Consider the following 14,949-nt stretch of genomic DNA (forward strand, 5'->3'; position numbering starts at 1 on the left):
CTATTTGTTTAAAACAAAACATTGCCAGATGCAATCTTATAAATTATATTTAATTCTTTTTTAACTTTTTTTTTTTAAAAAAGTAATAAGAAAACCTAACAAACGTTATTTACCATTTTGTTTCATCACGAAGATAATTTTTCGATGTGATATGAAAGTATGATATCGAATCAAACTATGCAGTTGAGAGGTGGCAGCAGAGCAGTCAATTATTGTTATTGTTGTGCTTAGGATTGTACTTGTATTGACCTGCTTAGATGTAAAATAAAAAATTGTGTTTACTTTATTTTAAAAAGCCTTCATTATTAAAATGATCTAAAATATGCAACAGAAAGAGAAAAATATTAACTATTGGTGTGTTTATCTAATGTGTGTCATGATTCTTCATTCATAACTACAGCCAAAACTAAGTTTGACGTTAGTCACCAGTTACAGTAAACCGTTTTCTTTCTTTTTGTTTCTATTTTCACTCGAAATGTCACATCCTCGCAATGATGATGATGTACTTTCGGAGGGCAATAGTTTATCCGTGCAGTCGAACGATGCCGATTCGGATGATTCTAGTTGGAACGATGAGTCTGATGTGAAAAGAAAACCTAATCCTCCACGTTCTCAATCAAAACCACACAAATCTAAATGTAAATCATCCAAAAAGAAACGTCGTTCCAACAGAAAAAATATCGAAAAAACTTATAGTGACGTTGAGATCGCAGAAACTGTTAGTACTAGTAAAAGCAACAATGCTAAGCAAGAACTAAAAGAAGAATCATCAATTAAATCTGATCACTTCTCAGATGATGTTAATTCTGTTATGTCGGATATAAATCCCCCTTCTTTTGCGACTCGTTCAAGAAGGCGAAGATTTTATAATCGGCAAGCTTGGAAAGGCCCTGGTAGTACTAGTAGTAATTATACATTAGAATCAGAAGGGAAAAAAGCCAAAAGTGAGCCTATTTTGATAACAATTGATTCAGACAGTGAGGATGATCATGTTTCTACTGTGAGCAGTCTTCCTAGCCGTAGTGCACGGCTTAAAGGAGAAATGCTTAGGAAATTACAAAGAATGTCCGGACTTAAAAAGAATGTGGTAAATGGTTCTTCATCATCATCAGACTCAGAAAATCCGAGAAAAAGCAAAAAGAAAACAAAGTCTTCAGCACCTTTGAAAAAAATAGGACATAAATCTAGTACTAAAGGTAATCACAGACATTTAAAACACAAAAAAAGTCGTAAAGCACTTATTTTCACGCCTAGTCATAAACGACATTTAAAAATACACAGAATTAAAAAACGCTTGGAGAGGCAAAAAATTGAGAAAAGGGTTATACCTATGCGGCAAAGCCGTATTACACCGAGTCAGTCGAATACGCAGCCTGCGATTAATAGGGCATCGAGTTCCGGAAGACGAAGCTTACGAAATAATAGTAGTGGTCATATTAATTATCAAGAGGAAGAAGAAGATAAAGTTGTTGTAAAACTTGAGCGTCGTACAAGGAGAAGTTTAAGCGATTATAAAAACATTAAAGAGGAACCTGCTGATAATACTAGCAAAAGGAGGATAAGTAAGAGTAATGTTCACGTAAATGATGAATTTGTTGAAGAAAGTAAATTTAAAGAAACTGTTGTAAATGAAAAAGAATCTGAGCAAGTTCCTGAGGATAAAAACGAAAATATTGATTCTGAACTTCAAAACACCGTAACAGAGAACTCTGAAAACACTAAAAAGATAGAAGAAAAATTAGAGGATATTAAGAATGATATTGATCTTATTAACAATATGATTAGTAATAAAGATATTAATGAAGATAAAAGTTCAGATGTAGTTAAACCTGAAAATTCTGGAACAAAAGAGGCAAGTTCAAAAGTGGAAAATAAATTAAAAGGATCCCTTCGTTCGAAGATTATAGTGAAGAAAAAGTTGGGTAGGAAGAAAAAAATCATAGCTCCACCACCAAGCAATATTCGCAGGCCAGGACGAGGCCGCCCTCGTAAAATAATACCGGAAAATAAATCGGAGTCAAAACCAGACACAGAGACTTTCAATATATTAAATATCAAGCCTCAAGTTCCTTTTTTGCAAAACTCTTTCTGCTTTGATGTTGCACCAAAGCTTGCAAAATGCAGAGAATGTAGACTTGCCATTTATAAAAGCAGTAAAAGAATGTATAATTCATATTGCCGCTTCATGGAATATCGTAAATTGTGCTACAATAAGAGTGGCATGATTTCCAGTGCTGGGTTTTCAAATCCTAATGATGCTGCAGCTGAGCATCTTAGTTTATGGTTTCCTCAGTTTCTAAAGCCTCCCAAAGATTTAAATATTGAGACTGCAAAATCTCTGTTAGAACATATTGGTGATCAGTTTTGTGATCTAGTTGGGCAAGAAAGAGAAGCACTCAATTTGCATATTGGATTGCAGCAATTAATAACGTGGAAGCGTGTCGTTCAAGGTGTGAGAGAAATGTGTGATGTGTGTTCGACAACCATTTTTAACATACATTGGGTCTGCCCTCAGTGTGGACTTGCAGTTTGTATTGATTGCTATAAGGTGCGCAAACAGGGAGAAGTGGCTTCTTACGATGATGATGAACAACCTAAAGATAGAGATGAATTCAAATGGTTATTATGTACCATGCGAACCCCTCATAGGCAAGATAGCCTGGTGATGGCACAAATCATACCTGGTACTGCATTATGGATGATGAGAGACTGGTTGCATAAAGCGAGGGAAAAATGGAATATTCCATCTTATTGCAAATGTACCAAACCTCAAGAATCTCCTGCTGATAATTTAGTTTCAACTGGAATCGTTAAGCAACTAATGTGCCATGTGAGTAGTTCTTTCAACCCTGAAAGAATTCAAACATCAATGCCAGAGAAAAGTCTTTCTAAGCCTGAAAACTATGATGAACTGGATGTTGAAGTTAGTGGATCAGCTTTGAGGTGGTTAGACAATTCAAGCATTATGAATGAAAATCCGAATAGAAATTCAAGAATATCGGATGATTATTTTAATAGCTTTGAGGATCTTATTATGCTAAGAGGTGCAGAACTAATACATGATTCCCCTCCATCAGAGTCTGATAACGAGTTATCTAACTTCTCTTTAGACGATATTATTGCAAGTGTAAAAAGTATGCAGAACAATGAAGAAAAAGAGAATTCAGAAAAATTTTCTGCAAAACATTTCAGCCAGCGTTATCCCCAACAAAAGAGTGGACGAGATCCTCTACCTATTCGTATTTACACAAAAATAGAGAGCAAAATAGCTTTTCCAAGTGTGCCTCATTCTTGGTTTTGTAATGGAAGACTCCTATTTCTTCATCAGGCTACTCATCCAGAAAATCTGACCTTGTTCCAAGAACAGTGGAAACGTGGTCAGCCAATATTAGTCAAAAGCGTGGATGAAAATCTGGACATGGATTTATGGACTCCAGATGGTTTTTCTCGTGATTTTGGTGAAGTAAAAAATGACTTGGTTGATTGTAAAACTGGAAACATTATAAAAAATTTGCCTATGAAGAAATTCTGGGAAGGTTTTGAAAATCTGAGGAAACGTCTAACCGATGAAAATGATGAACCTTTACTTCTCAAATTGAAAGATTGGCCTCCCGGAGAAGATTTTAGTGAAAAACTGCCTACCAGATTTGAAAATTTGATGAAAGGATTACCTCTACCAGAATACACGCATAGAGATGGAATCCTTAATTTGGCTGGCCGATTACCATCTTCTTTTGTAAGACCTGATCTTGGACCTAAAATGTATAATGCTTATGGTTCTGCTTTATTCCCTACTAAAGGAACCACGAATCTTCATTTAGATGTTAGTGATGCCGTTAATGTAATGGTTTATGTTGGAATTCCATCAGATGACAATTCTCAAATCCATGTTCAAGAGGCTTTAAAAGCCATTGATGAGGGAGGATGTGATTCTTTGATGAGAGCGAGAGTCAGAGGAAAAAATTGCAAACCCGGAGCACTTTGGCATATATACAATGCTAGGGATGCTGATAAAATTCGACAAATGCTGAACAAAGTAGCCATTGAAAGGGGTGAAAAACTTGAACCAAATCATGATCCAATTCACGATCAGAGCTGGTATATAGATTCTGAACTTCGATTGAAACTGTATCGAGAGTATGGTGTTGAAGGTTATGCTATTGCACAGTGTCTCGGAGATGCTGTTTTTATACCTGCTGGGGCACCTCATCAAGTGCGTAATTTACATAGCTGTGTGAAAGTTGCTGAGGACTTTGTTTCTCCAGAAAATATTGCTCATTGCTTTAAATTAACTCAAGAATTTCGACAATTATCTGACACTCATACTAATCATGAAGATAAGTTGCAGATAAAAAACATTATTTATCATGTAGTGAAAGATGCACTTTCTCATTTACTTACTGACCCTGAAGCGCAGAGTGCTCAAGCCAGTTTATTGTAAAAATCTGTACAATTATCGGACACTCATATTAATGAAGATAAGTTGCAGATAAAAAACATTATCTATCATGTAGTAAAAGATGCACTTTCTCATTTATTTACTGACCCTGAAACGCGGAATGCTCAGGCCAGTTTATTATAAAAATCTGTACATAAGCAAAATAGTTGCATTGGTAAACAAAAGTTGTATATTTTGTTATGTATAAAAGAAGCTCTGTACATAGCATTGTAAAGTTATTTAAGTGAAGATGTTCATTCTGAGTTTATTGTTTAATTATTTGTTTGGTAGTAATGTGTTAAGATAAAGTTTCACTTTTTTCATTTCAAATAATATTCCAGAATTATTTTTTAATGCAATAAAACTAAGAATTTTGTTAAGTCAAGCCCATAATTAACCAGAAAGTACAGAACATAATTCTAACTAACATACTGATATCTTTCTTATTTTTTTTAGGCAATTGTATTTAATGAAATGAATGTTATTTTTGTCTAAAATATTTTACTTATTTTCTTGAGAAAAATACGTTTTGAAACATTATGTTTAAGAAAATTTTTTTAATTATCATTATACCTACCAACTGCTGATTTGTAATTCTATCTATATTTATGTTTGCTGCCTTGTGTATGTGTCTACTATTTTTTTTAAAATGTTTACGTTAATATAAACAACAAAAAAATATGTATTAAAAAAAAGCATTGTAGACATGTGTAAAAAATCTTTATATCTTCAAAGCAAACTAGATTGTAGACTTTTAATATAAATTTTATGCTGTTGGGGATGATTTTTTTTTTCAAGTATACAAGCTAAAATAAAACAATATTGACTTTATGGTTCTACTTTGAGCCAATATGTTAAATAAATATTCAATTATTACGTAAAATGCAGTTGTGTTCTTTAAATTTGAAGAAACCAGTTACATTCAAATAATTGATTAATATTTGATATTGCTGCATCTTTAATCATAATAACGTTCTAATCTTCTGTAAACCTATTAAAGTATTAAACTCAAGTAATTGCTTTTCTTAATAAAAATGGAAGAATTTAAGGGTTTTTAAACGGTTCGAATAAAATTCATCTGGAGGTCAAATGGTTGAATTAATGTTCATCTGAGACTCTATTAAAATTGCTACTCTGGTTAACATTATGATCCAAGATTCAACTTTACTTTTAATAGTACTCAACAAGTTTTCATGCATGTTAAATGCACAAAAAATAAACATTTATTTATTTAATTTCTTTTGATACATTTTTTATTTATTTATTTTTTTGATAAAATTACTTGCAGCCCATTGAATTATCAATCTATTAGTAATTATTGATAAATTATGCAAACCTTATTCAAACTTTTTTCCTGTTTTTTTTCCCATCTTTTTTAATATTCTGTAGGTAGTATTTTATTAGTTTCAATGTATTTTTTTCTCAGAATTTTTGCCAGTATTACAGATATTATGATGTAATGGGTATGTATTCCATTCGATGTATATGTGCAGCAGAAACATGTACCAAAAATATTAATTTCTTATAGAATCCAGCCATGTGGTAGACTTTTTCAAACTTCAAAGGAACTTTTTTTGAAAATACATTATGTTTACAATACTTAATTTTTATGAATATAATTTTTAATGAAATTTAAATTTGGTGAATATCAAAACAAGAGAGTAAAGGATTTAAAAGTCACCAAGTAACAACTTGTACACAGTTAAGAAATTGTTCCATAATGTCCATATAATATTGAGAGTATTAAATTGTGTTTGGTTTTTATTGAAAAACTGTACCAGTAAATAATAATAAATAAATATATGTATCCTATGTACTTGTGATGTAAAAGCCATAAAATCTAAAAATATAAGTATAAAAGTAAAATTTGCATTTTACCATTTTAATATAATCATGTAAAGTTCTTATGTAAACATTTTATTTCTTACATAAACAAGAATGCTCTTTGTCAATAACTCAGATTTGAGACAATCTTATAGAATAAAATCAGCATGACTCTGATAGTTTGGTGGTATGGGAGAAGTTTTCAAAACCATTAGTGGATGGTAAGCATATGGCCTCCCTCAATAATTAGTGAGCTCTAGAAACTGCCCTTTATATTTCAGACAAATAAGAAAAATAAATTTGAAAGCAGATTTTTTAAATCTGCATTGTTTTCTTACTCTTAATGTTATATCCTCATTTTAAAAATGTATATTATGTAATTACCTAATTCTATTATTTATGGGTTTTTTTACTTAAATAAATAATTTTTTTTTACTTTTTCGAATAATAAAATTTCGATTTTAATTCAACTACGCTAAAAGCGAGTTAAGAAATAAAAAAAAATATCTGATTGAAGAAATTTTTTTTATAATGAATTATCTATGTATTATTACCACCTCCTAGTTCCCTTATTAAGGAACTGAAATTATAGTACATGTTTATGCAGCATAATTTGTTCTCTTTTTACATTGTTTAACTTTCTTAATTTATGCAATTTTTTCCTCTTTATAATTGATCAGTTTTTTGTGATTATATTAAATATTACTTTGAAAGGAATTTTATCATGTATTTTATATTCAAGAGAAGCTGAAATGTGATCTATGTTCGTTAAATGTAATTTTCTGTCTTCATCTTTAATGTTAGCATTTGACTAGCTTTTTTCTGCATTATAAAACTCAATGTAAATATGTAACTCACAAACATATAATATGTATATTACTTAATGCGTAGTTAGTTCTTTAAAGAAGTTATGTCTTTTAATTTAATTATGTTTCTATTAATGTGTGCAATGTAATTTTGCTTGAGTGTCTTTCTGTAAAAATACTATTGAATGAACATATTAATAAAGTTTTTAATATATTTGCTTTCAACCAAAAAAATTACTTAGAATTTTAACATCTTTCTTCATTTTTAGCAGTAGTTTTTGCACATGCTCTTTTCTTAATTGGTTGAAGGACTATTTATAGATCAAGCATGCATAACCAATGGCCTGCGGACCAAAAGTGGCCCCAAAAGCATTTTAACTTGGTCCATGAATGTCTAAAATATTAATAAAAATGTAACGAAAAAGAGCAACAGAACGTTACTGATCTCGTTTACAGCCTTTCTCAAAGTATCAGAATGTGACCATTTCAGTTTCACTATAAAAGTTCTATTTAAGCAATTGGTTCAGAGTTTGCAATATAAATTTATAAATAAACTAAAAGAGAAAAAAAGAAAATTACGAAGTATAGTGCGGCTTTCAGGAGAACTCCTCCAGACATCAGTCTCGCGTCGTGGCGGGTACCATGGTTACGAGGGAAAGTCAATTCGAATAGGGGTGAATAATTTTGTCTTGATCTTTGCATAGGTCAGCTTCAGTAAACCAATCGACACCATCATTCCTCCATTTCACCCCCATTAGAAATGTGCTCTCGCTTGTCACCATAGCAGCAGGCAGCCCCAGACTTTTAGTCTAGAGGAGTTCTCCTCAAAGCCGCACTATAGATAAGATGAATAAAAAAAAATTTAAAAATTCTAGCAACTGTCATCACATTAATCTGTTGCTGTATTAGTAACAAAATTTTTTTTTTAAGTAATAGTAAAAGTTTTTAATACTAACTTTTAGGATGAATGCAAATTTAAGTATCTTTTTGTTGTATGCCAATGCTTACATAATGTACTATAATTTTCTTCTGTAATCTAATAAGTATAATTGTTTAAATTTCTTCACATTAGTTATTTTTATTATCTGCACAGGAGCAAAAGATTAATTATTCACATAACTTTCAAATAAAACTCGAGTATTCTTTGCTTATGTATAATTACAGCATTATGTTAATGTTGGCTCATGACTGTATTTTATAGTTTTTGTGGCCCAAAAATGGTTGTGCTTTCCTGCTATAAATAATGATCTTCACTTGAAAGGTGTTTCTGAATTTGTCTCAAAGAAAGTGGGCATTTCGGTTAAAACATGAAGTAAAGATACAATTTAAAGCTCTTTAATATGTAAAGTTCATAAAACGAAACATATTGAATACCCCCAAAAAGAGTGTTTTAAATTGCTATTTTATGTTTATATTTTATTACCATTATATATTGTTTTGTTTTTTTCAGATCTTAATTTTATTTAAGATGTATAGCAGATTTTTATTTTTGTGTTTTATCTTTCATTTAATGTGTGCTTTGCAATTTTGCTTAAAATATATCTTTCAGTAAAAATAAAAGAAAAAATTTAATATAAATGTTAATAAAATTTTTAATATATTTGCTTCCAAATAAGAATTACTCAGAGTTTTAATATGTTAGTATTTTCTTGGCAATAGTTTTTATTTATTTTTTTATTATTTTGTAAATTGGTTTAGGGGCTATCCACAGATGATGTACGCTTGGATGGGATAAATGAAATTGTGACAAGAAGGATGGGAAAACATACATTTTGGTTATAACAAAAGCATCGTAAAGTAGAGACGCAATTTAAAACTAATTTGTGATGTAAAGAGTAAGTTCTTAATATGTGTCATCATTTGAAATGTAAAAATATAAAACTAAGTGGGAGCTTTTTGGTAATTTTTTTGCATCATAGTAATTTTTTCGGAGCAATTTTTTTTTTTTTTTTTTTTTTTTTTTTTTTTTTTTTTACGACTACTTTTATTTCTTGACCTTTAAATGATTGGGGTGACTGCAATTAGGAAAATTTTGTCCCAATGTTAATTTTACTTTTTGGGTAAAAGTCCATTAAACAAAATATTTTTTTTATTGTCATTGTATGAATATAATAATGGTAAAAAAAAATACTGTATTGTTAGGTACAAACATTTTTACATTTTAAACTATGTAATTTTAAATCACAAAATACGATTGAAATCGGTTAAATATTTATTGGAAAATGTACATTTAAAAATACAAGTTTTTTGAAATTTCATTGCTCAGAAATTGTTCAACTGGTTTCGCTTAAATTTTTTTTATACTTGAAATTACGTAATTTAAGTTGTAAAACTTGTATGCTTTACAATTCAAAAGAATTCTCGACCATTATAAAATTGTATGTTAGTAAATAGTTTAAAAATTATCTTTTTCATGTTTACCTATGGATAAACTTGTTTAGAATTGTGTGCACTTTTTTATTTTTATTTTATTCGTTTAAATAACTTCCGAGATGGAGAAAAATACGGAAAAAATGAAATTAACACAAGGGGTGGGGCAAATTTCGACCGTTCTCCAAACTAAACTGTTTTGGACTTCGTTTTCCCGATTGTGCCAATTCTCCGTAGAGTTGAGAATCCGAATTCGCCAGAAAAAATTTCGTTTGTCAGAGAAAGAACATTTTTGTGATAATTTCTTTACTCAAAATATTATCTGTATTGATGAATTTGCATATTTAAGGTAAATCCTCTTCAACCTAAAGATTACATCTTCTTGTGTGCAAGTCCAATCAAAAGTTACAATTAATAAGGTGTTCTGTTTCTTTTATTTTAGGTACTCCTCATTTTATGCGCTTTGCACAACATTTTTGCTTCAGCAAAATATTTCTCTGTTGGAAAGTTTTAAAATAGAAAACATAATAATATAATTGAGCTTGAACTTCAGAATATTCTAAATATAAATTTAGCACAGGAAGTTATCTTTGAAGATGGAATTTGTTTCAACATTGCTTCCTCAGTTGAGTTCAAAATTAAAAAATAGGGAGACGGAAGTTATTTTCCTCCTTGAATGAAATATAATTAAAAAACAATAATAATAAATTTTCTTCAATAATAAATCTTCCAATAATAAACTTTCCGAATTTTCTTTCAATAAGAAATTTCAATTCAAAGGGGATTGAAGTTATCGAAATTCCATCTATAAGTGCTGCCATTTTTCTCACTAGTTGAATAAATACAAAATTGATAAATGGAGAAATCGAAGTTATTTCCTTATTGATGGTAATTGAATGAAGTATAAATTAAAAACAATGACAAAGCATGTTTCAGCAATAATTTTCTGTTTCAAATTTATGTGGATAGAAGACTACGAAGTTCTCTCTGAAAAAAGAATATCTACCAATACATTTCTCCTGCGTTTAATCCAAATTAATAAATGGGGTNAACTTTATTAATTTGCATAATATCCTATAATTGACATTTGCTGCGAATTTCATTTGATTCTGATGATTCTTTCATGGTGTTGCATTTTCTACAAACAGCAGTTTAATAAATGGGGTAATCTGTGTTATTTTCCTTATTGTAGGTAATTGAATAAAATATAATTTAAAAACAATGATAATAAATCTTGTTTCAGCAATAATTTTCTGTTTCTGTGAATAGACTATGAAGTTCTCTCCGAGAAAAGATAAATATGTTCTGATACATTTCTCCTCAGTTTAGTTCAAATTAATAGATAGGGAAATCGATGTTATTTCTTATTGATGGTAATTGAATGAAATATAATTTAAAAACAATGATAATAAATCTTGTTTCAGCAATAATTTTCTGTTTCTGTGGATAGACTATGAAGTTCTCTCCGAGAAAAGAAAAATATGTTCTGATACATTTCTCCTCAGTTTAGTTCATATTAATAAGTAGGGAAATCGTTGTTATTTCCTTATTGAGGACAAATAAATCAAACATTATTAAAAAACAAAGATAATAAATCTTGTTTCAATAATAGTTTTTCGTTTCAGTGCGAGATACAAAGACATCATGAAACAAAAAAAGAAAACATTGAAAGTTTGTGATTCGAATACTCAAGAATTTCACGAAAAATTGCAGTAATAAATAAATGAAAAAAATAATTAAAAAAAAAAACACCTGAAAGGAAGTTGGAAATACATTAAAACTACACAATGTTGCAGTAACGTAGATTGCATGGTTTTGAATCATTGTTCATAACTCCCTCTATTAACCAGTCCAATTAGTAGCTCATTACATAAATTTTCGTGAAATCGATGACAAATGAAAAGAAACATATATAATCTTTTTCTAACAAAATTACTGTTTTAAATAAATTTTGATACAAAAAAAATTATGCGTTTTTCGCTTTTGAAATCTTTTACTTTTGAAAAAACTAGCTAAATTACGTTTAATTTCTTTTTTCCTCAGTTGGTTACATAATACGATTATTATATACACTTATTATTGTGCACTATTACTGCCAAAAGTCATTTTCCGAATGAATTATTAATTTATTCAAAAGCTATGCAGTATATGGGTATAGATTAAATGCACTTCTAGAATAAATTGGAGGGAGATTTTAAGTTATATTCGGCTAAAATGCCTGTTATCACGGACGGTAATATTCGGCTGATGTTTTTATTCTTTAAAATAATTTTTCCTCGCAGTTTAAAATTGAATTGAGTATTTCCCGTAAGAATTGTTGTACACCAGGCTGCAAGAAGAATCAGGTAAGTTTTTAAACTGTTGTTGATTTTCCCTTTCATTTCTCTCATTAAGCAAAGTAACACAATTTATTCTTTTAATTAAAAAAATGTTTTGTATTCTTATGGCTTTTGTTTACTAATGTTAAAATATAAGCTTTAATATTAATTCTGCATTCATGTTTTCAACTAGAAAGATGGTTACAAAAATTTGCGCAACTAGAAAAATAATTAAGAGTAATTTATGTCCCAAAAGTAGGAATTAATAAATTAAAGTATAAAATAAATAAATATTAATTTCAATTACTGATTCTAATTAAAATAAAGTATTTCAGAATAATTTCAGGTGTATTTTTTGAGTTATATTAAAATAAACCTTGCTAGATATATACATTTTCGATGAGAAGTATATCAAGACTAGCTCTTATATTTTGCATATCTAACGAACTCAAGAACAATTCTTTAAAAAATACCTTGATCTGTCTCACTTTAATTAAAAACAAAACTTAATTAAAAATGAAAATTATAAAAAGCTTTCTAAAATCCATCATTTATATAATCGTTTGCCTAAAAAGTTGTATTCTTAATCTCAAAAGACATAGTTTTTAACAAATTAAGACAAATGAAGAAAATATGAAAAATAAGCATTATCCACTATATCAACAGTTTCTAATTTTTTCTAAGTTTAAAAGTGGCCTGAATGCTATTTTTTATAGAAATATTTAGATCTTTAGGTACTCTAGTTTTGAAGTTGAAGTAAGTTGTTAGAACAAAAATAACATTTAACGTGTTCAAAGACATAAAAGGAAATTTTATTTAAATTAGCATGTTTAATGACATTCAATTTCAATGGAAATTTTTTATGCAAATCAATTTCTTGAAATGATTTTTGATTTATTTATAAAAGACAAAGTGGTCAAACTGAAGGACTCACTGTAATTTAAAACTCACATTTTCAGTAATCTGAATTTGCATCAATGAAGTTTCAAATTTTTCATCTGAAATGAGTAAGGGTAAATGCAAGTGGTCAAATATTTACATGTTTTACTGAGTCAAAATTAAAGATGGCGTTTTAAAATTATATATTTTATTTATAAAATTCTTTCTGTTCATATAGTGTCGTATGCTCTGAAGTAGCAAGCACGACGACACTTAGAAAATATTATTGAAATAAATAGAATTACAAAATAAATAAATAACTAAATGAATGAAAAATTTTAAAATATATATATATACTTCATAAATTAGAACGTATCTAAAAAATTTCATCCAAAAAAAAAAAAAAAAAAAAAAAAACATAATTTTAAAAACATAATTGTTTGCATTTGTAAATCCCAAACAATATGCATAATTGGTCAAGTGCTCATTTGTGGATGCTGCTTAGTCATGAATCAACTTACAACTTAATAACATTAATGACTTTTAAAATTACATTGGTTCAAATATATTACTTCCTAATGTATAGTTGATAAAATGAAGGGCTCAATTTAATTTAAAATTAATGTTTTCAGGAACTCACTTTGTATCCATAGTGTTTCAAATGCTTGATCTGAAAGTAGTGGCGATAAATGTAAGTGGCCAAAAATTTGAACTATTTAATTGCGTCAAAATTAAAGATGGAGTTTCACTATTGTATATTTTATTTAAAAAAAAATTCTCTGTTTATTCAGAGGCGTATTTTCTGAAGTACTGACCATGACGCTTAAAAATAATCATTTCAAAATAGATTTTAAAAAATTAATAAATAAATAAACAATTTAATGAAATGTATAAAATTTATAAATTTGACTTATTCATTCAAGACCATCTGTCGGCTTATACATCCAAGACTATTTGGCATGCGTTTAAGCTCAGAAAGCATAATGTTTGTAATTGGATACCTGCAAGTGACGTAGTGTGGCTATCTCGAGCCTGATAGGTTGTTAAACGAGGCTTTGTTTACGTTAGCAACTGTTCTTTCCATTCTATTTCGAGTAACTTACCATGTCAAGTATCAATTCTCTTAAGTGATACATTCTATAATCCTTTGCAAAGATTCTTTTACAATGATTTCAATTCTTTTACCATACATTTCTTACTTAACACAAAGACTGGCACGAAACCATGTAGAACAAACTAATTATGCATCGAAGTTGCCAGACACACAAAGCAAAAATATATCACGTGTTACAATAAAATACACAAACAGATAATAAATCTAAGAAAGAATTATATTTCAACGAATTCAATGTGCGATACGGCTCTCATTAAGTTCACGTTAATTAACATTATAACTTATGTGGAAAAGCTTAGCTAAACTTTGACACGCCATTTTGCTTATTGACGATCAGCTGGTGTTAACGTCATAGTTAACATGTGTGGGTATGTTTGATCTTCTTCTTCTCAAAGTTCAAGTACCCTACTGTAAACTCCAAACGATATACATAATTGGGGAAGTACATATTTTCGGAAGCTGTTTGCAAGGAAAGTGTTGTAAAATCTATATTGAAATGAAATGAAGCTTAAATTAAAGAGCGTGGTTGAAAACCATGGTCAGGATAAAAATTTGCCACAATTGCTGCCCTTTAGGGCAAAATGTGCCTCCCTAAAGCTTTAGTTCAGTTACTTACAAAATAATAAAACTTCTTAAATTCGTGGATTAAGCTGTTTGCCTTCTTACAGAGATCGGTGGTTCATATCCCAGGTGCGAAATCTTATTGAAAATACAAATTTTGTTGGTAATACATAGTTTCTTCAAAAGAATTAATATGTAATTTTCTTCATATTTCTATAATTAAATTTAATAAAAATATTATTTAGATTGGAATATTAGGCCGTTAAAAGGCAAATAGCTTAAATGTGCCCCAAGTCTAAAGACGCTAAAAAAGTTTTATTATTTTATAAGAGAATGAACTAAAATTTTAAAAGGATGTATTTTTACAGTAGTAACTGCATATTCTTACCCCATCTAAAGTTTTCATTCATACTCTTTAAATTAACTTAATTTCGTTTGAATACAGATTTTACTGATATAGACCTTATTGGTCACGAATCAAGTTACAATTCAATATTAATAACTTTAAAAATTATGTTGTTTCAAATTTATCACTTCCCAATTTATAGAGATAAACTACTTTTACATGAAACTGAAAGAATGAATTTTTGTTTAATAATCAAAGAAATTTTTAACTAAAATCATTTTGTGATTTATATT

The 14,949-nt window shown here is 29.1% G+C and overlaps 1 protein-coding gene across 1 annotated transcript; it reads left to right on the forward strand.

Annotated features, from left to right (window-relative positions):
- The first annotated feature begins 104 nt into the window (after nucleotides 1–104).
- LOC107443848 (lysine-specific demethylase 3A-like) lies at nucleotides 105–8,686 on the forward strand. Its single transcript, XM_016057853.4, has one exon. The coding sequence runs from the start codon at nucleotides 476–478 to the stop codon at nucleotides 4,439–4,441; it is 3,966 nt and encodes a 1,321-aa protein (XP_015913339.2). The 5' UTR covers nucleotides 105–475; the 3' UTR covers nucleotides 4,442–8,686.
- Nucleotides 8,687–14,949: the final 6,263 nt, after the last annotated feature.

The sequence above is a fragment of the Parasteatoda tepidariorum genome, chromosome 10 (assembly GCF_043381705.1).
Source record: "Parasteatoda tepidariorum isolate YZ-2023 chromosome 10, CAS_Ptep_4.0, whole genome shotgun sequence".
Classification (NCBI taxonomy): Eukaryota; Metazoa; Arthropoda; class Arachnida; order Araneae; family Theridiidae; genus Parasteatoda; species Parasteatoda tepidariorum.